The sequence below is a fragment of the Sorghum bicolor genome, chromosome 4 (genome assembly GCF_000003195.3).
Source record: "Sorghum bicolor cultivar BTx623 chromosome 4, Sorghum_bicolor_NCBIv3, whole genome shotgun sequence".
Classification (NCBI taxonomy): Eukaryota; Viridiplantae; Streptophyta; class Magnoliopsida; order Poales; family Poaceae; genus Sorghum; species Sorghum bicolor.
The window spans coordinates 10,887,425-10,913,515 of NC_012873.2; the positions used below are offsets into that span (position 1 = coordinate 10,887,425).

The following is a 26,091-nucleotide window of genomic DNA, read 5'->3' on the forward strand; positions in this document are numbered from 1 at the left end:
AAGATGGGACGGCTCGAGGCCACGCCGTACGGAAGCCTCGAGTAGGTCAGCGCTCCATGCGGCTATCGACCCCTACTCTAACATCTACGCATGTACCCTAGGTCTCTCCTTGGAGCTATAAAAGGAGAGACTCAGGAATAGAACCACGACGACAACACAACACCACGCCCTTACGCAGTAGCACACACACTCCATACCACGCTTGTATCCGCCCCTGTACAAGCACTTAGGTGCAAGATAATACAAACTCTCTCCCCCCGCTGGACGTAGGGCCTTCTCTTGCCCAAACCAGAATAAATCTCTGTGTCTTCTTGCATCACCATCTGGGAAAGGGAGCACGTATACAAATTTATTCGTTGGTGTGACCCCTTAGAAAACACCGACAAGATTACTGACGGCCTCATGGAGAAATCAACAGGATCTAGCATCTGCAGCGGGCAGCGCGCAGCAGAAGAAATGATTTGACGTCCAGACCAGAGTCAAAGCCGATTCGGACGGCCAGGATTACACGAGCGCCCTCGCCTGCCCACTCCCCCACCCCCGCTTTGCGACGCTCGTCGGCTCAGCGTCCTTCTTCCCCCCACAAAAGCAGAGACGCGTCCGACGCCGCCACCAACCCCTTCCCTTCCCCCACATCCACGCTCGCTCCACCGCCATAGCCGCAGCAAAATATCAAATCGGAGCCGCGAAGCACCACAGAGAAAAAAAAAATTCCCCTAGGGTTTCCACGCAAAAACCCTCCTGAAATTCCCCCAATTCCGCGCCGTCCCCCCGCCTCCTGGGCCCCGGATTTAGGGTTTATATGCATGGCTTCCGACCCTCCCGGCGACGGCGCCGGCGGGGAGGAGCCGACGCCGGAACCTGCCCCCGCCGTGGAGGCGCCGCCTGCTCCCGCCGTTCCGCCCAGGTCGCGCTGGGCCGAGGAGATCAAGGTCTACACCCGTAAGCACCCCCGCAAAAACCCTAAACCTCCTCCTCCAGAACCAGCTCCCGGCCCCTCCCCCGCCTCCGCCCCCGCCCCCGCCCCCGCTCCTGCTCCTGCTCCTGCTCCCGCTCCCGCCCCCGCCCCCGCCCCTGCTCCTGCCCCTGCCTCCGCCCCTGTTCCTGCCCCCGCCCCCGCCCCCGTTCCTGCGCAGGCCCCGAATCCCCTTTCCGAAACCTTATCCTCGATTCGCCGCAACATCCGCCGCGCGGAGGCGGCAGGCGCTGCGGCGCGGCCCGATCCGGCAGCGCCGGCCTCGGCTCCCACCCGGACCCCGTCTGGGGAACGCGGTGCCGCCTCGGGGGACCCCTCATCCGGGCTGAACCGGGTCGGCGGCCGTATTCCTAACGGCCACGGGGACGACCAGGCGGCCGCTGCAGCTGAGAAGGCTGAGAAAGCACGGAAGCGCAGGGTGAGGAGTGAGCTGCGGCGCCGGCTGGCGGGGGAGCTGGACCAGGTCCGCGTGCTCTCCAAGCGGCTGAAGGAGGCTGCCGAGGCCCTGGCGCAGCGGGAGGCTTCTGAGCCCGCGCCTTTGCCCTTGATGGTGCTGCCAACACAACAGCAGGTGGTGGAGGCTGGTTATGTGCAGCCACATTTCTCAGCTGGTGATATGGCAGTGCCCATGTCTGCTCAGGTTGCAGCTGCCGTTACTCCTGGCCGCACGCTGCTGCAGCGCAGACCACTAACCGTATCCGTTATTCATAATGAAGCCTTTGAAAAGGAGAAACGGACGCCAAAGGCCAATCAATTGTACCAAAATTCGGAGTTCTTGCTTGCCAAGGATAGGATTCCTCCCGCAGATTCACATGGGCGCAAGAAATCCAAGCACCACAAGAAGAAGCATAGGTCACTAGAATCTCGTGGCGCAGACTTTGATGCTGAGCGGCGGCTCTACTCTCATGCGTTCAAGAAGTCCTCATCACTTCTGAGCCGCCTAATGAAGCACAAGTTTGGGTGGGTGTTCAACAAGCCTGTTGATCCAGTTGCACTTGGTTTGCATGATTATTTTACTATTATCAAACACCCAATGGATCTTGGCACGATAAGGGGACGGCTCAGCCATGGGCAGTACAGGAACCCGAAGGAGTTCGCTGAGGATGTCCGGCTCACTTTCCATAATGCGATGACATATAACCCCAAGGGTCAGGATGTGCATTTCATGGCGGAGCAGTTGTCAGGAATCTTTGAGGCACAGTGGCCTGAGATTGAGGCTGAGGTTAACTACCTCGCATCATGTCCTCCATTGCCGAAGAAGTTTCCACCTCCACCAATTGACCTGCGCTTCCTAGAGAGGTCAGATTCGATGAGACACCACATGGCATTGGACACCAATTCAAGACCGATCAGTCATACTCCCACTTATACCCGGACTCCATCAATGAAGAAACCAAGGGCAAAGGATCCAAATAAGAGGGACATGACAATAGATGAGAAGCGTAAGCTTAGTGAGAACCTCCAGAATTTGCCGCCAGAGAAGCTTGATGCTGTTGTGCAAGTCATTAAGAACAAGAACCTATCAGTTATGCAGCATGATGATGAGATTGAGGTTGAAATTGATAGCATGGATGCTGAGACACTTTGGGAGCTTGACAGGTTTGTGGCCAACTACAAGAAGAACCTGAGCAAGCAAAAGAGAAAGGCTGAGCGAGCGATGCTTGCCAGACAAGATGCAGAGTTGCGTGCACAGCACCAGCACCAGCACCAGCACCCTATACAACCACCGCAACCAGTATGAGCGCTCTGTCATTTCTATCATTTCTACTATTATCGTTTTAAGCAAAACTATTTATATTCAATATATTCTTAAAACTACTGTTTCATGCTTTGCAGATCTCAGCCACCCAAGAACCTGTTGGTGAAAAATCTCCAAAGCAAGCTGCGAAAGGTTAGCCCTATTTTCTACTTTTATCTTAAAAGCACATTACAAAGTAAGGTAATTAGTTTATGATTTTTTGTCACAAATAGATTCGCTGGCAGGCAAGCAACCGCCAACGTCTGCGCCAGAACAAAATGAGGAGAACAGACAGAATGCAAGTAGTTCAAGCAATTCAAGCAGCTCCAGCAGTGACTCAGGATCATCTTCTAGTGGTAGTACTTCTCTCAACTTCCCTTGCTGCTGTTTAGCTCATAACTGCTACTTAAAGAGCTTAGTAGCCTGATCATGTAACATTCTTTTGGCAGACTCAGACAGTGATAGCTCCTCTTCAGATGGATCTGATGCTGGCAATTCATCTTGAGATATAGGTAAGTTTGAATATGAACATTTTGTGCTTTTATGGTTGAATTGAACATATATAACTCCATCAAATACCAATACTCCAGTTTCAAAGAATATTGAAAGCGGTATTACTCATTGTTATGTGTGAACTCCTAGTTGCAGTATTTATGGTTAACCATCATTTTATAGTTCTTTTTTACCAGTACTTGTACAGTTGTCTACCTGATTATTCGGTTATATAAGATATGAGAGGTCTGACCTGTTTACCACCAAAGTCAAACCGGATGATGGTATTATGAAATTTGCTTTTAGAAATTATAGAAACATAAGATTACCCCCTGTCCCCAACACACACAGAGACCTTGGTGGTTGTATGCATGACTCTGGGAGGTTTATAAATATAAGGATAACTTTCTTTTACCCAGAATGAGTTCAGTCCTTTTATTAGGTTTCCACCTGATTTATGGAAATTTCCTATAAAAATAATTTATCTTTATTAGGTTTTTTTATAGTTTCCTCAGCTGGCAAGGGGACCTCTATGTTAGAAGGTGATCCATATTTTCATGGCTAAGCAATGAAAATAGGATCTGTTTTAGACATCTTGTTTTTACGCATACCCTTGTTTGTTGACATGGCCTCAGTGCCTTGTAAACATCATGAAGGTGAACTTGACTGAGTGATCAATTGTGAATGATATGTTTGGCTGTAAGGCCTTTGCCCATAGATTGTGGGTTCCACTAGTTCAAGGCAATGCTTGACCTGTTTGTTTTCCATTTGGCAAGCTTTATGTCTTATGTTAGTAATTTGTGGTAGCACTTGGGCAAGCACCATGATTGCCCTCTTGGCACTACTAACCTGGCTGTGCTATTTTTGTTGTGGTCATGGTGACAGATGCATGCCTTTTTCTTTTGAGGCCAGCGGCATGGGGCCCTTAGTGCCTCCATTCTGGTCGGCCCTGATGTTAACGTTTCTGCTAGATACTGTTCTTGTTTGGTAGGCGATGAAACGTTGTGTGGCTGGTGTTAAATGCTCTGTAATGCCTGCGATGTTTGTTCATGCTGTAATTTTGTTGCATTAGTAATGAAATTTGAGTTCATCCTGTTATGGGAAAAAATAATACAACTATGATTTCCTCCACCCTCCCATAACCTTGGTAGTAGTGCCAACTAACTCTTACTATATCAGATGAAAGTACGAAAAATGCAAGTAATGAGCTACATCATTAAATATTCCTTCATTCTAGAGAACCATGCAGGGGCTCTATTTATTCCTGTATAAGCTGATGTATTGCTGAGCTGGCATTACTTTAGAGATCCTTTATATGATGCGATGGTAATTGATCTATTTTTTCGATTGGTTTCCTGTAGTCTACCTTGCTGGATGGGCAAATACGCTACTTTTAAAGAGGGGAGAGGGGACAATAATATGTTAAAAGACAGTTCCAATTATGCTGTGCAACAAAAATCTGTTAACTGACGGTTCCAGTTATGCTGTGTAACAAACTAACAAAAGACTTGGTTTGTGTATGTCTTTAAACGAAATCTTTCAGAAGTGAAAACTAGAGCCTGTGGTTTACTTGTAAGGAAATTTCTGGGCACAGGGATGGTCATCCCCATTCTTTGTTCGGGGTTTTGAGGTGTCTGTAGGACAGGTTCTTACTGTTTGCATGAAAGAAGGAACATAATTTCCATTTTGAGGACCTTTCAGACCCTTTCTATTTTTGTGAAAAATTAACTAAATCATGATGCCATGGCCGATTTAGTGAGCATGTTGTTCCACTAAGGTTCTGTTAGCTATTACAGTGACTTCTCCACAACCTTTGGATTTGCTAGTGCCTTTTTTGGGTAGCCATGTCAATCCTAGTGCAGTTGAAAAATATTCCTCTAAGTAGTTAGAAATTAGATTCCAGAGCATAACACATCGCATCAGTTGCATATTGCCCTTAATGTCACAGATTAACTGAGCTGGCTGATCTTCCAGACCTAATAACAGATTGCATATTGCCCCTAAGGCCAAATAAGATATTTGCAGACCTTCCAGCGATGTTGGGTCTGTCAACATTTTGTCATTTGAAAATGGCATAAGTAGCTATAGCTTTGATGAACAAAACAAGTTTTAGATGTTTTTGTATCCTCATTTCTTACTTGGTGCAACTGTGCATAATGTTATTATTATCATAGGCAATTCAAGGACCTCAATCTTTCTTCAATAGCTGAGCGAGCCCGTAGAGGGTATGGCAATTGCTGTCTACCATAAACATGAGCAAGTGCTTACACATCTTAACATTTCTTGTCAACATCTTCACAGTTAAGCTGTGTTTGTTTCCAGCTGGCAAAAGTTTAGCGCGGATGTTTGGACACATGCATGGGGTATTAAATATAGACTAATTACAAAACTAAATGCACAAATTGGACTAATTTGCGAGAGAGATTTTTTGAGCCTAATTAGACCATGATTTGACAATGTGGTGCTACAATAAGCATGTGTAATTTGACATTGTGGTGCTACAGTAAACATGTGCTAATGATGGATTAATTAGGCTTAATTATTTCGTCTCGTGGATAACTGTAATTTGTTCCCGATGTGACACCCCTAAACTTTAGCCTGCTGATCCAAACACCCCCTTAGTCTTGAGCCATTCCAGAAGTAGACTAGAAATATAGATCTTGTCAGAGCCAACTCAAATGGAACAAAGTTTTCTGTCGTTTTCTTTTGTACATCTTAATGAGTGGATTGTTACTCTTGCTGATGTTCTATAGAACATTTCCCCCTAGTAGATTTCTTGAGCTTGTTCTGCAATGTTTCTACTATTTTTTCTGAAGAAACATGTTTCTACTATTTTCGTGAGGTCAAAGGTCATTTCTATTGTGTAACGTGGTTTATACCTTGTTTTGATTTGCAGGTTCAGAAGTTTTGTCGAGTAGACAATAACTGTCTATTTGACGTGGCAATGGCACCATAAGATTGTACATGCTTACCTTGTCTGGCTTAGGAAACCTCCTGTATTTTTAGTAGCTTTTGTATGTGGATTCACCCGCCGGAGGCAGTAACTTGTAGGTTTGTGGTGTACCCGCCTAATAAGACTAGGCTTGTTGCTGACACCGTTCATCGTACACCGCACTGTTGCTAGGAGCCCTCTGGTTGGCTCAGTACACATTAGCGGCAGCTTGAACATCGATTCTGTTTAGCTGTATGCATTGTTTCTTCCTTTTGTTAACTGACTGATGAAAGCATTGACAAGCCATATAACCCCCCGTTGGTGTTTTAGTTTGCCGCCATCTTTCTGTGGAGTACCAGTTAACTGTTGTGGCTTCATTACCATGTGCCAATGTCTGTTTTATTGACGATGTTCTAAATTCGGGTCTTCGGTTAGCGTAAAATCTGTTTATGCACCTGATGTTTAGCATCACGACTATTGATGGTCCATTCTTATGTTTATGTTCTGGGGTGAGGAATGTTTGCTTGGAAGATGGCTGTGTTGGGCAAGAGACCTTTGGGGTGGGTAGCAGGTAGCCTCCCCTCCCCTAGTGTGGTGAGGATGGTTTGTTGGAGATGTGGCAAGTATGTGAGTATAAATAATATATATGCTGTTGCGCCTTGTCTTTTGAGCTGTTTGTTGCCTGGCGTCTTCCAAATTCCCATGTTGGGGCGATGGATATACGTGAAGGCTGGGCTGCAACGGCTCTCCAACATGCAGGCAATTGAAGTGTACTGTACGTGTGCCTGCTCTACCTGGTTGGTGTGCCTTCCCTTTGTCAGCAGCTCTACTACAGCGGCTACTGGGTACAATGGCAAGTCGGCCATTAAGCGACACCGGCCTAGAAGGAGAGCACGACGTCGCCCAGGCTGAGGAAGACACTTTGGAGCCAAGACAGTGGAACACGAGTCAAGAAGCCCAATGTGCGTATCCAAGGTCTAGAGTGGTTGCGACCCAGCCCAGCTGGAGAGAGACGTGGGTGAGTGGCTTAAGTACCCAAGAGAGGAAGGGGAAGAGTTATGAAAGAACAGAAACTTGTAATATTATCGTTAAGCACTCCTCTGCTATGAGATTCATCTGAACTACCCCTTCGATCCTTATTCTGTTCTTGAGGAGGAAGGTGGCACGGGGGCTAGAGGTGAGGAGCTCGAGGAGGAAGAGCGGCGTCGGGAGGTGAGGCCTCCCGACGCCGTCGGAGGAAAGCGGTGACGAGAAACTGGCTGGTCAAAGTCTGGCTGAGTTGGGAAGGCCGAATTGGCCTTTCAAGGTTGGCCAAGCCATATACAGTACGGCTGGCCCCGTTCTGGCCAAGCCCCAAGCTTTATTCAGTCAACCAAACATTTATTTTTTGGCCCACCCGAGCCATGGCTATATATAGGGGGTGTTTGGCACTGCTCTACGAACTCTGTTCCACAAACTCTACCATAGAGCAGCTCCACAAAAAACTAGAGTTCGTGGAGTACCTCTTTAGATGCTCTCATAACTCTACCATTTTTTCTCGAACTGAGTGCGTGGAGCTGAAACTGTTTGGCTAAAAAACATAGAGCGGAGCTGAAAAATGTAGAGCAGAGCAGTCCCAAACACCCCCGTACCAAACACACCTATAATTTCTTCGAGGACGCTTTATACGAGCCCATGGAGTATCCTCAAGCCGGGTGTCTGGTCTAAAAGGAGCACTGTAGTAAAGGTAGTAGTAGGGTATTCGTATTGGATATTTAAAGGTAAAACTGTACTGTTGCGAACGAGCCTTTGGCTCGGCGGTCGGGACGTTGGGTGGACCGCCCGCAGCCTGCTTCGAACCCAGGTTTGGTTTTCGTACCAGCCGTGTGTCTAGCTTGTGCACCGCGTGTGTGTGTGTGACGTTGGCTGTGAGTTTGTATATATTGTAGAGTAATATTGATCAACTGGACAACGTTCATTGATCATGTATGAGTACATATATAGTGTACAACAGATGGCCAACGGCCATAGCAGCGCATGCGCGAGTGGGCGAGCGGCCTAAGCGGACGCGTGAGCGCCGTGAAGACTGGGCGTGCATGCGGTGACTGAGTACGCACTGCGGAGCTACATGCGCGGCGAGAGCTGGACGCGCGCGGGCAGTTCAGGCTGAAGACTCGGGCAGGCGTTTAGGCCTGATCCGCTGACACCCCCCGCAGTCTCGACGTTCGGTGCTTGAATGATGGAGAGGCTGTCCTGAAAGTCGAAGAACAGTGCCGACGGTAGCCCCTTGTTGAAAACGTCGGCGATCTGCCGCGCACTTGGAATGTGAGTGACGCGGAGCTCTCCAATGGCGACCTTCTCTCGGACAAAATGTATGTCGAGCTCGATATGCTTGGTTCGTCGGTGATGGACGGGGTTGTGCGACATGTAGACGGAAGAGATGTTGTCGCAGTAGGCCACCGTCGCCGAGGAGACCGAACACCGTAGTTCACCGAGCAGGTGTCGTAGCCAAGAGCACTCCGAGACCGCGTTAGCGACGGCGCGGTACTCAGCTTCCGCACTTGAGCGTGACACTGTAGTTTGTCGCTTCGAGGACCACGAAACGAGCGAGTTGCCGAAGAAGATGCAGAACCCGGACGTTGAACGCCGTGTGTCCGGGCATCCCGCCCAGTCGGCGTCGGAGTACGCCGTGATCGTTGGTGTTGCTGCAGTGCCGAGCTGGACTCCGAGCGTCGGCGTGCCCTTGATGTACCTGAGGATGCGTTTCAGCATCGTCTGATGGACGTCACAGGGCGCGTGCATATGGAGGCAGACTTGCTGGACAGCGTAGGCGATGTCGGGGCGGGTGATCGTCAGGTACTGGAGTGCTCCTGCGATGCTGCGGTAGGCAGTGATGTCGTCGATCGGCTTGCCGTCGCTAGCTGATGTTTTTGGCTTGGCATCTGCTGGCGTGTCGACAGGTTTGCAATTTTCCATGCCAGCACGTTCAAGCAGGTCTTCGACGTACGAGGCTTGCGAGAGGAAGAAGCCGTCCCGTGTACGGTGTACGTGGATCCCGAGGAAGTGCCGCACGGGTCCCATGTCCTTGACGGCGAAGGCATCGTGGAGACGCTGGATGACATGCTGAAGTAGCGAAGTAGTGGAAGCCGACAAGATCATGTCGTCGACGTAGAGGAGGAGGTATGCCGTGGCGCCGTTCTTGCGGTAGACGAATAGGGATGTTTCCGCCTTGGATTGAATGAAGCCGAGGCTGGTGACGTGACCGACGAATCGATCAAACCACGCACGCGGTGCTTGCCGAAGCCCTAGAGGGAGCGTGAGAGGAGACAGACATCATCGGGCCGTCGAGCATCCACGAATCCGGTGGGCTGTTGGCTATACACCTGTTCCTGCAGATTGCCATGAAGAAAGGCGTTCGAGACATCAAGTTGATGCGCCGACCAATTGTGATTCGCCACAAGCGTCAGAACGGTGCGGATCGTGGCCGGTTTGACGACCGGTGAGAACGTCTCGCCAAAATCGATCCCGGGTCGTTGATTGAAGCCACGGACGACCCACCGAGCTTTGTATCGCTCGAGTGTGCCATCGGGATTCATCTTGTGTTTGAAGACCCATTTCCCGGTGATGATTCGGGCACCAGGTGGTCGCGGAACGAGCGTCCACGTCTTGTTGGCCTGCAGCGCGTCGTATTCCTTTTTCATGGCGCCGTACCAATGGGGATCTTTGACGGCGGAACGGACGCTCCGTGGGATCGGTGAGATCTCCTCATTGACCGCCATGGCGTACTTGGGGTTCGGCTTGTAGATCCCATCACGAGCACGAGTGACCATCGGGTGTCGTGGAGGATGAACGGCTGATGTAGTGGTAGGCGACGATGGCGACATTGCTGGAGATGACGAACCGGAGGACGCGGTCGTTGAGTTGTCCGAGACAACAGGGTTGGTAGTAGATGGAGTCGATGGCGATGTGTCGTGGACGACGTGTTGAAGGCGTCGTGACGAAGGCGGCGCGACTGATCTCGGCGGCGAGGGTGGAGACGGTGAACGGCGTGGCGCGGCGCGACGCACGTTGCGTCCGTCCCTAGTTGGTGGCGCCGGTGGGTCGTTGTCGACGTCGTGGTTCGCTGTAGCAGGTTTGGTGGCGTCGCGGAAGGGGAACACGTCTTCATCGAACACGACATGCCTGGAGGTGATGACGCGTCTTGATTCGGGGTCGTAGCAACGGTAACCACGGTGGTCAGCCGGGTAACCGATGAAGACGCAGGCGATCGACCGCGCGGCGAGTTTGTGACTTGCCGTGGCGATCATGTTGGGGAAGCACCGGTAACCGAAGACGCGTAGCTCGCTGTAGGATGGCACCGTGCCGAAGAGCAACTGGAACGGTGTTGTGGAACCCGTGGCGCGACACGGTCGCCGATTGATCAAGTGTGTCGCCGTGGCGAGCGCCTCAGCCCAGAATGCCAGGGGAGCTGCACTATGGATTAGTAGAGTACGAACACAATCGTTAATGGTGCGAAGAACACGTTCAGCTTTCCCGTTTTGCTGAGACGTGTGGGGGCACAAGAGACGAAACTGAGTGCCGAGTGAAGAGAGTAGAAAACGCATTGCAGTGTTATCGTACTCACGACCATTGTCGGTCTGAAGAGCTAGAATTGGTAAGCGAAACTGAGTGCGAACGTAGGCGATAAAAGATCGAATGGTGGGTAGAACATCAGATTTATGACGCAGGGGAATAGTCCAAAGGTAATGTGTGTAATCATCAAGAAAAACAACATAATATTTGTAGCCTGAATAACTGTATACAGGAGATGTCCACACATCTGAATGAACTAACTGAAAGGGAAAATATGTCTGTGAAGTGGAATCATGAAATGGCAGGCGAGAGTGTTTACCCAGCCGGCAAGAAGAACATGAGTGAGCATCAGCTTTATTACAACTGAAAGAATAATTTTGTAGAACTTGAGCAGTAGTTGGAAGCCCTGGATGCCCAAGCCGCTGATGCCACAGGGATGTTGCTAATGAACTGTGGAGGGCTTGATGTTGTGGGAGTCGGAGGGGATAGAGATCACCGCTGCTATCACATCGGAGCATCTCCGCCCTGGTATGAAGATCCTTGATGGAAAAACCAGAAGGGTCAAACTCGATAGAAACGTTATTGTCACGAGTTAATCGCCTAACTGAGATTAAGTTCTTAATAAGGGTAGGAGAGACAAGGACATCATTTAGACGGAGAGGTGAGGTGGCAGTGGGGATAATTGTTCGTGCTCTACGAGTGGCTGGCATGCGAGCACCATTCCCGACTGTAATGACAGAGGAAGAAGGACGGAGGGTGTTGGGGGGAAATTATCAGGTGAAGAAGACATGTGAGACGTTGCCCCGGTGTCGAAGTACCAATCGGAGGTGTTCGGCGGTGGCTGTGGTGCGTTGGATGACTGGAGTGCTGCGTAGAGGGCGCTGGGGTCGAAGACATTGTTGTTGGAGACGGCCGCCATAGCTTGCTGCGGCTGGAACGGCGGCCGAGGACCCAGAACGCCAGCGCCGGGGGCACGGAAAGGCATGGGCCATGCCTGCACCATTCCTTGCCATGGGTTGTAGCCGGCGGTCCATGGCACGACGTTCGCGTTGGAGGCATTGCCGTTGTTGTTGGACCGGGCGCCCCCACCGCCGTTGTTCCGGCCGCCGCCGTTCCCGCGACGGCGATCGTTGCGGTTGTTGCGGTTCCCACCGCTGTTGTAGCCGTTGCCGTTGCTGGATCGATTGTTGTTGGAGCGCGGGGCAGGATGGCCGGAGGAGGTGTCCTTGGGGCCAGAGGCGTTGGACGAGGAACCACCGTTGGTGGCACCGTGGGACGCAGTTAGGGCCTGACCCGCCTCAACGGTGGCGTCGTGATCGACGCTGAGTTCCTCCAGAATGAGGAAGGAGCGAGCGCTCTGGAAGGTGTGCGGCGGCGACTTTGATGTGATCACCGGCTTGACGTAGCGGAACTTGGGGTTGAGTCCGCAAAGAAGGTTGAGCACTTGGCTCGGCTCGGAGACGGGGTGGCCGATGTCGCGCAGCTGGTCGGCGATCCGCTTGAGCTTGGTGCAGTAGTCGTTCATGGACAGGTCACCCTGCACCGTTGAACGCAGCTCGGCCTCGAGATAGACGGCGCGCTGCATTTCATTGTCCTGGAAGAGACCTTCGACGGCGTGCCAGAGGGTGAAGGCGTCGTGGCGATCGCGACAGACAATGTCGAAGATGCCCTTGGAGACGGTGGCGAGGATCCAGTTGACGACGCAGGAGTCCACCATGCGCCACTCGCCGTCGCGCTCGTCGTCGGGAGTCATCGAGCGAACATGGCCCTTGAGGCCGAATTTGCCGAGAGTAGAGTCGAAGAAGTGGCGCCACTGGCCGAAGTTGCCCTCGTCGAGATCGAGGATGACCGGGACATGGTGGCGAATGGAGAGGGTCTGGATCTGCGACGCGACAGCGGGTACGATGTCAGAGCCATCGTTGGAGTCATGGGTGCGGAAGAGGAAGCGAAGGGATTGGAGTCAACTGGACAACGTTCATTGATCATGTATGAGTACATATATAGTGTACAACAGATGGCCAACGGCCATAGCAGCACATGCGCGAGTGGGCGAGCGGCCTAAGCGGACGCGTGAGCGCCGTGAAGACTGGGCGTGCATGCGGTGACTGAGTACGCACTGCGGAGCTACATGCGCGGCGAGAGCTGGACGCGCGCGGGCAGTTCAGGCTGAAGACTCGGGCAGGCGTTTAGGCCTGATCCGCTGACATATATGTACATCCGTATAGGGTCACCGTAATAGGCACAGTCCCGTCTCCTGGCTGACCCGATTCGTCCCCCGCACTGCACCACTCACATGCGTTGGATCATGCGGGGGAAACAGGAGGCTTCGCGTCGCGTCATTATGACACGAATCTACCTGAATGAAAAATGTGCAAGGAAATGCACAAGCGTCCAGAATCATCGTGGATAGGTGTCTCTGCACATGTGCTCTGATCCGAATTGTTCCGTCTTATCAGGAGCTATGCGGCGCATTCCCAGAATACCGATCACTAGTACTCCTACATTCTCCAACAAAAATAAAACTCCTGCCCAGTTCTCACTAATTCACTGTAAAACATCAAGCATGGCAAATTACTTACACTTATGGTAAAGTCTGCCTACGGTAACTAGCATCCATCATCCATGTGCTGCCTGCATATATATAACCCGGGTCTTGTTTAGGCTTTGTTTAGTTTCGATTTTTTTTTGATTTTCGGTATTGTATTATTTTTATTTTTATTTGACAAATATTATTTAATCATAGATTAACTAGGTTTAAAAGATCCATCTCATGATTTACAGGCCAACTGTATAATTAGTTTTTTGTTTTCGTTTATATTTAATGCTTCATGTATGTGCAGCAAGATTCGATATGATGGAGAATCTTGAAAAGTTTTTGGCGTCACATCGAATCTTGCGTGACATGTACGGAGCATTAGATATAGATGAAAATAAAAATTAATTGTATAGTTTGTCTGTAAATCACAAGATGAATCTTTTAAACCTAATTGCTCTATGATTGGATAATATTTGTTAAATAAAAACGAAAGTGCTACGGTTCTAAATTTTTTTAATCTAACAAGGCCCCGGTCACCATCACCATGCAACGCATGACCATACATCAACCTGCAGACAGAGCTTCCCAAAAGAGAGGGGGATTGCGTTGCCTACTTGCCTTTGCCAAGAATGATCTCTCACAGTCACAGCTCCCATAGCCTGCCTGCAACACCTCTCCACGCCGCCTGCCTGCTTCATGCCTCAATCATTTGAGCCACGCCGCTCGATCGCCCGCTGCTATCTTACTAGCATCATCATATTAGCTTTTCTGTACTCGCTTTATTTGATTTGATTTATAACTTATTTATTTTACATCCACCGGGAAAAAAAAATAAAACGACTAGCCGCACATGGCAGCAGCACCGATAGGCGAGAGGTCGAAAACAAGAACTCGACGTGCATTTGGCAACGACCTGACAACGACGGTTTGGGAGCGCGAGGAAAACCACTCCACTCACGACGTCCGGAGTTCTTTTTTTTATGGTTGGACCGACGGCTTCCGTGCTGGCTGCTGACCCCTCACCAAACCACGCAGCAATGAACGAATCGGATGCTCGGATTATACATGCATAATCCCTCACATCACATGGGGACTAGGTTTTTTTTTTTTTTTGTGTGTGTGTGTGTGTATTATTATGTGACTGAATTGGTGGACTGATGGGCCATGCATGTTACGGGAGAGTGGATGGTAGCTGGGAGAGAATGGCCTCACCTAAAAATTTCAACTAACAAAACTTGCTCTTGACTCATCGTGTTTTATATATTATAAATCTTTTATTTACGTGAACTGTACGTCGCTGTTTTTTTTGGACGTAGCTTTGTTGTCTTTCTTTCCATCAGAAAGAAACAAACTGAGTTTAAAAAAAAAAGTCTGTTTCGATCGTGTTTGGTAGAACGTTGTAATTGTATCTTATTATTTTTTTTCGGTTCGTACTGAACATGATTATAAAGACGAATTATTGTTGTTGTGACCACTGTTACTTTGCAGTCGAAACTAGCAACTCAAATTTGTGTCCGGCCGTAATAGTTTAACTGGTTGGATTCAGTGTTGACAAGGCAACCAAGTGCATTGCTACCAGAGCGTCTTGACCTCTAAAACGAGCGTGCTGGACAGATACAATAAACTCGATAACGGATTGGTTTATCGATCAATCCGGTATCGCCTAATGGTCCTAAGGTTGTTCGGTTTGTGCCAAAAATTTATGCGAAGGTCATGTTATCCTTTTTTTTTGGTTATAATCACTAATCTATTTGCCTAACATTTGACGGATAACGCAAATAAGAAAGAAATATTAAGAAGTATATATCGTTTATAAATCTACACTAGGATTGCCTTAGCAGAGGCTTGCAAAATCGGACTGCGTGTCTAATTAGTTGGACAATCCATTAACGACCTCAAGTGAGGTTGTATGATTGTCCAAAATCTGTAGCTGCTATGGATCATATTGATTAGAAAATGTTTTTTATACAAAGCCGATGGCACTAACTTTGCGGCATATAGGTTACGTAGTACTGAACTAATTATCGGTCAAAGTGTAATTTCTCGTAGTCAAACTACACCCTAACTAATATTTTTTTTCTTGATGATGCCTTCCCATGCCATTTTCTTATATTTTTCATGTATTATTTTTTAAATGGTGCCAAGAGATTTGCTGTAAAAGTTAATTAAAAGAAAGAAGTAAAGTAACCTACATAGGAGTCAACAAACTAGAAAATAACTAAAACCACTAACCACTAGAGGGGAAACACACAAGAACAACTAAAACCATCGACCACTAAATGGGAAAACACAAGAACAACTAAAATCATCGATCACTAGAGGGGAAACACAAGAACAACTAAAACCACCGACCACTAGATGGGAAAACACAAGACATGGCATATAACGTAGTTCACCTATGGGAAGCCGATGTTTGATTTGGTATCTTAACTACATTTCTTAGTCTTGTTTTATTGGGAAAAATGCTAAACTTGAGCCGGGACTTGTTTGGCATCGCTCCTCGTGCTTCACTCTTTTACGTCTAAGCTTTAGCGCATTGTTCACATATAGAGCCGAAGCAGCACAAAAGCCCCTCTAAACAAGATCTTAACTGATTTGATTTGAGTTTGTAAAAAGAAACCTCGAATATACGGAACTTGAGGCAGGCTAGCTAAGATCAAAATACTCGTATAATTTTGATTTGTTTCCATGCTAGGTGAGACAGGACCAACCAAAGGTACAAACATGTTAAAAAAAAGGGTAGAAGAATTACAACATACATACGGAGGGATACTAGGAAAAAAAGGACAAACTACTCATGAATGATCATCGACACATGATCTACTAAACCATTTGATCCTTGATGAGTCGAGTCACCTCATATCTCAATTTTTACTTCTCATATACTGTAGGCTCCGTTTGGATCCACTTAACTAACAATTAGCTATTACCTGGTCTAACTATTAGTTGTATTATCTAGAAATAAGCCAATGAACAGGTGCTTTTTACCTGGACGGTAGCTAATACATTAGCTAAAGATATCTCGAATTAGATTTTACCGGGTAACTATTAGTTGCAGAGTGAAACAGGCTTTTTAATAAATGTGTTTTTTTTTTGCTATTTTTATTGTGCTATTTTTTCCCCTGATTTCTATCTGTTTCTCTGAATGTGATGCATTGCCACGTCTCCTAGCGCGTAGCGGTGGTTTTTTTTTCCTTGTCTGGCCTTGTTTAGTTCCAAAAAATTTTGCAAAATCGATACTGTAGCATTTTCGTTTGTATTTGACAAAAATTGTCCAATTATGGACTAACTAGGCTCAAAAGATTCGTCTCGTCAATTTCGACCAAACTGTGTAATTAGTTTTTATTTTCATCTATATTTAATACTCCATGCATGTATCTAAAGATTCGATGTGACGGGGAATCTGAAAAATTTTGCAGAATTTTTTGGAAACTAAGGGCACTCACAATGCAGACTCTATCATAGAGTCTAAAGTTATTTATTGCCTCGAACAATGTGGACTTGGAGTCTAAATAAGACTTGGAGTTTTATTTTTTCTACCTTTTTCTTCAATAAATATGCTGCCACATCAGCAAAATACCATAAATAATATGTAATTAAGTGTCTTGGACTTTGTGATAGAGTCTTACATTGTGAGTGCCCTAAACAAGGCCCTGGGTTAGGCCGGAAAGAGCTCCAAGTCCAACACATTAGGCCGGGAAATGGACCGCGCGCCGGAAAACGCTTCTACGAGTCAAACCCCCACATTTTTTTCCCCTACGGAACCCCCCACCCAATCTTCCTCACTCTCTAGCTGTTCACTCGACCGACGACCCATCTTCCTCGCCCATCCATCCATCAAGCTGATTCCAGAGCTGCTTGCAGCCGCCCGTCACCTTCCTCCAGGCTTCGCCTCGCCCTCGTCCTCGCCTCCTTCCCCCCATCCATTCCCCATTTTCCCACACCTCCGCAATAACTCCCTCCCCCCCACGCCTAACTAATTTATTAATCCGCCAAACACCGAGGGAGCCACGCCACCACACTCCCTTTCCCTCTCCTAGCTAGCTGCAGCATCGAGCGAGCGAGGAAGGCAAAGCGCCCAAGAAAACGCCGCAGCAGCCACCACCACCACCAACCCCTCCCTTTCCCTCTCCGTCGCCCGCCCCCGCCTCCGCCTCTCCTACAAGAACCCCCACCCCGACCGCCGATAGCTACCTAGCTCCCACCCCGCTCGCCTCGCCCCTCGACTCCCCACCTTCTCCATTCTTCCCTCCCTTCGCCGGAGATCCAAGAAACCTAGTGGGGGAAGCCAGCCAGGGGGGGAAGGAACGAGGGCGGGCGATGGGAGGAAGGGGCGCGATGCTCGCCGTGTTGGCGGTGGTGCTTCTTGCGGCGGCCGGCGGCGGCGCCGCGGCGGAATCGAGTGAGGCGTCGGCCAAGGGGATGTACCACGCGCTCTTCAACTTTGGGGACTCGCTTGCCGATGCCGGCAACCTCATCCAGAACGGCACCCCGGAGATCCTGGCCACCGCGCGCCTGCCCTACGGCCAGACCTACTTCGGCAAGCCCACCGGCCGCTGCTCCGACGGACGCCTCGTCATCGACCACCTCGGTACGTACGACGGGGAGGGGTTTGCTTCGGCTGCGTTTGTTTGCTCGCTCCCCAGATTTGGGTGTGTGTGCCTGACTGACGGGTTTCCTGGGCTTCCTTGCCTTGCCTGCAGCGCAAGAGTTTGGCCTGCCGCTGCTGCCGCCGTCCAAGGCCAAGAACGCCAGCTTCGCGCACGGCGCCAACTTCGCCATCACCGGCGCCACCGCGCTCGACACGCCCTACTTCGAGGCCAAGGGGCTCGGTGCCGTCATCTGGAACTCCGGAGCGCTCATGACCCAAATCCAGTGGTTCCGTGATCTCAAGCCTTTCTTCTGCAACACAACGGAGGGTGAGATTCCCATCCCACCTTCTCTAGCTTAGCTGAACCAACCACTAGTGATGCATTATATATATATATATATATATATATATATATATATATATATATATATATATATATATATATATATATATATATTAGAAAATTGGGAGACTATTAACGGTAAAACTTATTACAATTGACTTCATTTCCTTTTGCAGCATGCAAGAAATTCTTTGCCAAGGCACTGTTTGTGGTCGGTGAGTTTGGCGGCAACGACTACAACGCGCCCCTCTTTGCCGGCATGGGCATCCCAGAGGCCTACAAGTTCATGCCGGATGTCATCCAGGGCATCTCTGACGGTATCGAGGTAGGGGTTTCCCCCCCTCCCCTTTGTTGTGTATTGTACAAGGGTAGTCGTCATGGGATGTGTTTCCAACTGCAAATGTTTGTGCATGGTGCAGGCACTGATTGCTGAGGGGGCTGTGGACATGATTGTGCCTGGTGTCATGCCCACAGGCTGCTTCCCAGTGTACTTGAACATGCTTGATGTGCCCGAAGAGGGAAAGGGCTCCCGCAGTGGGTGTGTCCGCCAGTACAACACGTTCTCCTGGGTGCACAATGCACATCTCAAGGCCATGCTTAAGAAGCTCCGGGCTAAGCACCCCAATGTGAGGATCATATATGGCGACTACTACACTCCAGTTATCCAGTTCATGCTTCAGCCTGAAAAGTTTGGTGAGCTCTTGCATTCTTGATCTCTTTTATGTGATAAGGTTTGCTTATATGCTTAGATGTTTAGTCAACTACTACTTGGAATCAACACTGTTCTTGAAAAACGCAACATATTCTAATTAGATAGTTTAGATCTCGGTGGAGATGCCTTAACCTTCTCTACTAGCGCATTGCTGAATATACAAATCATGTTTTGAATGGCGAGTAGAAAATTTATGATTTCAAAATCAGTTGGGCTAGCTTAATGGTCAGAGTATCTTCAAAGCAAAGGTGCTTACCCTTGCTCATTTGGAACCTGCTATCTAGTCTGTAAAGGGTCTTTTAGCTATCACTGCTATTAGCACAGTTCATTTGAGTGCTTCCCATTAATAGTTGTCTACTTGATAGGAGGCCTTTCCATTGAAAATGAGATTCCATTAGAATGGATCACTTGGAGCTAACAGTAGAATGGTTTGATTCCCTTCACTAAATAATATAAGGATGTATTAGGACTTAAAACAATAATGGTTCTGTTAACAGGTTAAAATTCAAGGTCAGGGCTGTAGTAATTATTTTCCCATGATAGTTTTACCACCAATCCTTCTATGGTATTGTATTTTGAGCTGAACTAGCTACTACAATGACCTGCATAGCTAATTTAAAAATCTATGAACAGTAGACACATTATTTTTTTGGGAAACAATCGCCCATTACTTAACATGTTGTTAAGATGGACATTTCAGAAGTGTATATGCACTGTTGCAATTAAATAAAATAATCAGTGCTTTGCTACCCGACCTTCTTACTTTTGCTGCTCCAGTTTCTAAGCATTGCTGAATCAAAAAAAATCAACAAGTCCTTGTTGCGCAAAGTGCAAACACCTAGGAATTGCTCAGTTAGCTGAACCATCGTTTTGGGCGATCACTTTTGTTTCTACCTACTACTATCTTTCCTTGCTGACCATAATATTTTTTTAATAGAAAAATAAAATAACAGGAAAAGGCACATAACAACCATCTGCATCTAGAACGATGCCATGTCCTTGTCATCTCTAGATCACATGTACCTGATTTCTAGAATTTCCATCACGTTGTTGCTCTGTAGTAGCAAGCAACCTGTACTTTATTTAGCTTGAATTTGCTGATGGAGACAGTTTTCCTGTCTCAACTGCTAGAGAAAAAGTAGGCAGATATTGTTGTCGATTAAAACAGAAGGCACCTTTGCTTCAGTCATTAGGCCTTTGATTCTAATGCACGTCTATGCAGGGACCTAACAACTGTGTTTTTCTCATTCAGGTTTTGCCAAACAACTGCCTAGGGCATGTTGTGGGGCTCCATCTACTCCTGAGAGAGCAGCTTACAACTTCAATGTCACGGCCAAATGTGGCGAGCCCGGTGCAACTGCCTGTCCTGATCCGACAACCCATTGGAGCTGGGATGGCATTCACCTGACGGAGGCTGCTTACCGCCATATTGCCAAAGGCTGGTTATATGGGCCTTTCGCGGACCAACCAATCATCCAATCTTCATGATCACACCACTCCTGTTGTAGAGTTTGTCAAAGTAGCGCACTGAAAGAAAATGGAGCGGGGAAAGTAGTTCTTCCGTACAGTTCCAATGTTTGCATACATGTACATCTCCATTTGATTGTATTCATTTGCCATTGGGGGTACAAAGGTGGGATAGGAGGCTACACAAAGGCCTGATTTTCTTGATTTGTCAGGTGGGTATAAATATGAAAAATGTAACGCACAGATAATCATGTATATTGTGTCCCGGAAATGTGATACAGACTGTCTGCTTGAGGAGCTTCTGATTCTCTGATTAAAGATGAGCCAGTTTTGCGATTCTTATACTGCAGCTTTTCTCTGAACATGGTTTGCATTGTTGTTCAGAGATGGGATGAGCTGTGTGTGAAATGATATGAACAAACACATGTAAGTCCGGTTTGTAGCTGTAAACAATTAGAGTACTGCCAGCAACTATCTTTTCTAGTGTTTAGTGAACATGGCTTGGCTCTGGCTAGAAGAAGAATCTGTAATATAAAACTGGCGGTGATCTGAACGGACGGATTTGAGAACAGTGCATGCAGGTGGGAGTTGAGAGTTGAAACCAATGAACTGAAGCTGATCTGTTGTACTACTAGTAGTTAGAGTTGTTTATCCCACTGCCATGTGGGTTAGCAGCCCACGAGCCCTATTTTCGCTTTTCAAGTGACCCTATAGACCCTAGCTACTGGTTTTCAAGTGTGAGTTGTAAAGAGATTTCTTGGGTACTTAAAAACAACAAAATCCGTTCAAACTACGGTGGCAATGCAAACAAGAGATGGAGAGCAAGTAGTCTGCATTCACAAACCCTAGATGCTTGAACAATATATGTTCCGTTCGCATATTTAGAAACTTAAATATAGAGTAATGTTGTTCACAAAAAAATATAGAGTAATGTTGTACTAATACACGGAGGTTAGTGTTTATACTTCTCAAATCTCAATCAAACAAGAGATTTGGTTTTAGCTCATACTGCCTCCTTCCTATTAAAAGTGTCGTTTTTGACTTTTGTGTACTTGACTATTGGTCTTATTCAATTTTTTTTTAAATTATAAGAAGAATATTATTATAGAATCTGTAATGATAAAATAATTCATAACAAAGTAATTGATATTTCTATAAAATTTTTGAATAAGATGAGCAGTTAAAATAGTGGCAAGTTTAAAACATCGGTTTCAATAGGACAGAGGGAGTACTCTGCAATATAGAAAAGAATACTGTAGTAGCTCAGGTTGGGATAATCCACACTCCACAATTGTTTTTGGTGCTTCACAACTTTTAGCATTGCCTTCGTAAAAAGTTTTAATATAAAATACTGTAGGTCATACTTTTAATATGGTTGGGCTCCGTTAAATCGTTCAACAGTTCATAAACGATCTGTCCAATCCAACATGTTATAAAAAGAAGAACCGATCGATCCGTTCAACAGAGCTCAACATGCTCTAGTACTAGAGTAACTCCAACAGATTCCTACTTGAGCTCCTATAGCTAATATATGGATGCCCTGACAAGAAACGCAGCTCCAGCAGGACCTTTACTAAAGTCCCCAATTTAAGATGGGCACCCATATCTCCCCTCGGACCTAATTTTTGTTGGCCCAACAAGCCACCCCCCATCCGCATGGGCGCTACTCCTCCGCTCCCTGCGCGGGTGCTGCTCCACCATCCATCGCGTGGCCGCTGCAAGGACACGTTGGTCATTGCTCCGCCACGCGCTGACTCCCTTTCCACGGTGGCGACCCATCCCCTTCCCTCCCTACGACACGCGATAGCACTCCCTCCTCTTCCCTGCAACCTGCGATGGCGCTCCCTCCCACGTGGATCTAATGTAGACATGACCGCTCCTTCCCCTCGCCTGCAGCGGATCTGCTGCAGGGTCGGCTCCCTCCCCTCGCTGGCGCTACGAAAGATGGCCACAAGGTTGGTTCCTTTCCCTCGTCGGCGCTCCGCCCGTAGGCACCACTTCCGTCGCTCTTTCTTCCCTAAGATAGCTCAGTTGTCATAACAGAGGATGACAAGTGGATCTCAATTGTCATTGTTGTTAAAAAAGGATTCAAAGGATTAGGTTTGGAGGCTTCTGCTGGAGAAGATTGTAAAATAGAGAGTCAACAAAGTAGAGGTGCACCCAAATCAGATATCGGGCCCTGATTTTGGTGCTCATACTGAAGTTGCTCTTATCTCGTTGCAATTTGCAAGAGGCCCGTATTAATTCACCGGCAACAATGGTGGGGCTCTGCACAATGGGTTTTGGATCGGCAAGGCGTAGAATATTGTCACATGAGCCCGTACGTCTTCTCTCAAAGTTCAAAATGCACGCTACGTCAATCTTATGCTCGCCAGAACGCCGACACTGTCTAGAGATCTGCGTGCAGGTTGCTGCAACGAGATGATTCAAAAAAAAAAAAGTAATAACGAATATAAAATAGAAAATTCGCTGCAATCAGATGCAAATATTTTGACTTTGATCGAGGCATCCGCGTGCTACGTACAGGACGTACAGACCATGAGTCTTCCGTTTGGGGATGGGCCGATAGGGTGGGTATAGAAGTCAGTATCTGAGAAAGGTTTCTGTACGGCACGACATTTATTTCAGACAAACTCAGGCCTTGTTTAGTTTGTAAAAATTTTAGTTTTTGACTACTGTAGCATATTCGTTTTTATTTGACAAACATTGTCCAATCACGGAGAAACTAGACTCAAAAGATTCATCTCACAAATTATAGGTAAATTGTACAATTAGTTTTATTTTTATCTATATTTAATGCTCCATACATGCGACCAAAGATTCGATGTGACAGGAAATCTTGAAAATTTTTACGAACTAAACAAAACCTCAGAGTTATATAGTTCATACATAGCTGACAAATTCACAAAGGAACTATCACAAGAAGAGGTGGACATACCGTAGTGGCCTATGTGATTAAATATCCCGTGAAGTAGTGAAATAGGATAGCGAAATAAAGATTAACAAGGTCTATGTCATTTGAGATGAACTTCTCCTCTATGATATAATGGCAGATTGATTTATATGTTGATGCGATCGAGATGCTTGCTTAAGTAAAGATGCACTTACATACTCCCTCCATCCAAAAAATTGATGTTTTTTACTTTCAGATATCATAAAGTAAAACAATTAGTAAAATATACTTAATGATAAATAAACAAAAAAAAATCTATAAACTATAAAATAAATAAACAATTAGTAAAGTATATTTAATGATAAAATAAGTTATAAAAAATATATGATATTTAGATAAAAAAGTTTGAGTAAGATGGATGGTCAAACAATATGTCTAAAAATAAAAAACAATGTTTTTTTTGGATGGATGGAGTAATATCTTATAAGAAATACACCTACACGATGAGTTCCATTATTACTAGTTAGTCTATGAGTTCAGGTAGTCGCTGGACACCCATGATTCCATGAAAGTCCCTAGAGTTTGACTTACGACTACACCCATGATTCCATGAAAGTCTCTAGAGTTTGACTTACATGCTTCAACTAGAGGGGTGTTTTTGACAGCCTAATATCAATAAAGGACTAAGGCAAAACTTACTTCACACAGAAATTTCAATTAGACACAATCCGCTAATTGTTCGTCTGTGAATAAGTATAACCTCGGTTTTAGGTGAATGTTCAACTTAACAATCTTTGTAGAAACACTGGTATATTAAACAACAATGGAACCAAGAGCATTTCTCATGTGTCTTGGAATTTGGTGGGGTTTATTGGATTAAATTGTGTTTATGAACCTATTTATTCTAATTATGAAATAAATCTCAAAACTCATGTTTAATGTTAGGACTTAGGCCAGTCTCAATGAGAGTTTCATTAGAGTTTTATGCACATTAAATATGCTGATGTGGCGCTATATTAATGAAGAGAGAGATAATAAGAGTTTTATGGGAGTAGAGATAGTTTCATTCCCATGAAACTCTTAGGCCAGTTTCAATGGACAGTGTCACTGCACGGTTTCACATACCAACACGTCATCGAGATTGAAATGAAACCATCTATGAAATAACCCCAGCAATGGAGCATTTCACTTTGTTGTTTCTAAGGCTAAGCAAAGCATTTAATTGCTGCAAAATGATTGGATCACATGCAAGATGGTGAAACGATTTGGCCCTCAGTGGGGATTTCATCCCGTTTCACCGCGTGGAAAACAACGCCCATGGGGTTTCACCATGGTGAAACTACTTCCTTCTCTCTCCTCTTCGTTTTATGCAAAAAGTACAGTTTTGCTGACATGGCACTCTAATAAATGTGCATGTGTTGGGTACCATAAAAAGGGGATACCCAAATCAGAGCAATAAAAAACGCAAAAAAACATACTAACTACAATCACCGGGGTACGGGCCCCAGTTCATTCAAACTTACCCGACCCCCAAGGCCTCGGACGCAAGTTCCGACTCGCCCGACCCTTCAGGGCCTCGGACTCAAGTTCCGACTCGCCCGACCCCTCAGGGCCTCGGACGCAAGTTCCGACTCGCCCGACCCCTCAGGGCCTCGGACGCAAGTTCCGACTCGCCCGACCCCTCAGGGCCTCGAACGCGAGTTCCGACTTGCCCGACCCCGTCCAGGCTCGGGCGCCAGACCCCACTCCACCTGGGCAGCAAGACTTCCACCGCACGGCGCCCGTACCCACGACATGACAGACGCGATGACTCCCATACCGCAGCAGGGCAGGGCGACGACTGTTCCAACCACCCTGAGCACTGCAGCCCCACCTCTTTCACTATGCGACCTTACCTTTTTTACTGTGGCGTACCGCCTCACAGTGGAAAGGGGAATGAGGGAGGTTAATCAGCACCACTATTTGACGTCTCTTCCCACTGTTGACGCGATATGCAGCAGCACCGGCGATCCGACCCCCATGACTCCTACAGGGCTCGGTAAACCTCCACAGGAGCGACCATCCCTCAAGGACAAGACGGACAGGCTTCAACAGGGTCGGGGCTGTAACTCTTCCACTGAGGGAAATCTACCCATGTAAATCCCTGTCTCCCCTTGAGGCTATAAAAGGGGAGCCAGGGCTCATAGCTAGGATCAAGCTGACACACACCCACAACACTCTTTCACAGAGCAGCACCCCGCACTCTGTCCACCACTAAGTCGAGACCTGGGACTTAGCCCTCTCTCGCAACCTGCTTGTACCCCCTACTACAAGCACCTTTGGGTGCAAGGTTATACAGAACCCCCGATCACACTGGACGTAGGGCATTCTTGGCCCGAACCAGTATAAACCCTCTGTGTCTCACTTGCATCACCATCCAAGTTTGGGTAGTCACGCAGACTTATACTCGTTAGTGTCTAGACCACGAGTCTAGACGCCGACAGTTGGCGCGCCAGGCAGGGGCCTTCTGCGTGACATTCACCTGTCCCTACTGGGAAGATTTGGATGGCAGACGGATTTCGCCCGCTCCGCTGCGGCACCATCATGATGTTCGGGAGTTTGGAGTTCATGTCCCTCGGATCTGGCTACGACATGGTCCTCCTCCCGCCATGTGGTGATGTCGAGCCTAGTCCCGAGCCGATCCCGCCACAGCCGCTACGTGGGAACCGTTCGGGACACTGTGCGGGGGGCGTCCGGCGGGGGCGTCAAAGATCTAGGATCTCCGACCCTACCACTGAGGCCAGGATCCGTCCGGTCCTCCCCCCGCATATTCCTCACCAGGTCGCCCGCTCCTCCGGCCCAACAGGCGCTAGAGGAAGGG

The 26,091-nt window shown here is 47.5% G+C and overlaps 4 protein-coding genes across 6 annotated transcripts; 2 read left to right on the plus strand and 2 right to left on the minus strand.

The window, feature by feature from the left end:
* Positions 629 to 6,518, plus strand: LOC8078332 (transcription factor GTE4). 3 transcript variants are annotated; one of them, XM_021458948.1, is made up of 5 exons: positions 630 to 2,711; positions 2,813 to 2,867; positions 2,960 to 3,070; positions 3,164 to 3,226; positions 6,103 to 6,518. In XM_021458948.1, exons 1-4 carry the CDS (start codon positions 807 to 809, stop codon positions 3,217 to 3,219), a joined length of 2,127 nt encoding a protein of 708 aa, XP_021314623.1. In that variant the 5' UTR covers positions 630 to 806; the 3' UTR covers positions 3,220 to 3,226; positions 6,103 to 6,518. The 3 variants fall into 3 exon arrangements, 2 of the variants coding, with proteins under 2 accessions (XP_021314623.1, XP_021314622.1); XM_021458947.1 differs by having other exon boundaries at positions 632 to 2,711; positions 2,948 to 3,070; XR_002452148.1 differs by having other exon boundaries at positions 629 to 2,711; positions 2,948 to 3,226.
* LOC110434601 (putative uncharacterized protein DDB_G0272516) lies at positions 8,074 to 12,886 on the minus strand. Its single transcript, XM_021458949.1, has 2 exons — positions 11,464 to 12,886; positions 8,074 to 11,228 (listed from the first exon to the last, which is right to left on the minus strand). The coding sequence occupies exons 1-2, from the start codon at positions 12,440 to 12,442 to the stop codon at positions 11,194 to 11,196; spliced, it is 1,014 nt and encodes a 337-aa protein (XP_021314624.1). The 5' UTR covers positions 12,443 to 12,886; the 3' UTR covers positions 8,074 to 11,193.
* On the minus strand, positions 8,242 to 9,276 carry LOC110434738 (uncharacterized mitochondrial protein AtMg00810-like). Its single transcript, XM_021459451.1, has one exon. The coding sequence runs from the start codon at positions 9,274 to 9,276 to the stop codon at positions 8,242 to 8,244; it is 1,035 nt and encodes a 344-aa protein (XP_021315126.1).
* On the plus strand, positions 17,159 to 20,678 carry LOC8059037 (GDSL esterase/lipase At5g45910). Its single transcript, XM_002451830.2, has 5 exons — positions 17,159 to 17,816; positions 17,929 to 18,144; positions 18,336 to 18,484; positions 18,579 to 18,852; positions 20,124 to 20,678. Exons 1-5 carry the CDS (start codon positions 17,546 to 17,548, stop codon positions 20,357 to 20,359), a joined length of 1,146 nt encoding a protein of 381 aa, XP_002451875.1. The 5' UTR covers positions 17,159 to 17,545; the 3' UTR covers positions 20,360 to 20,678.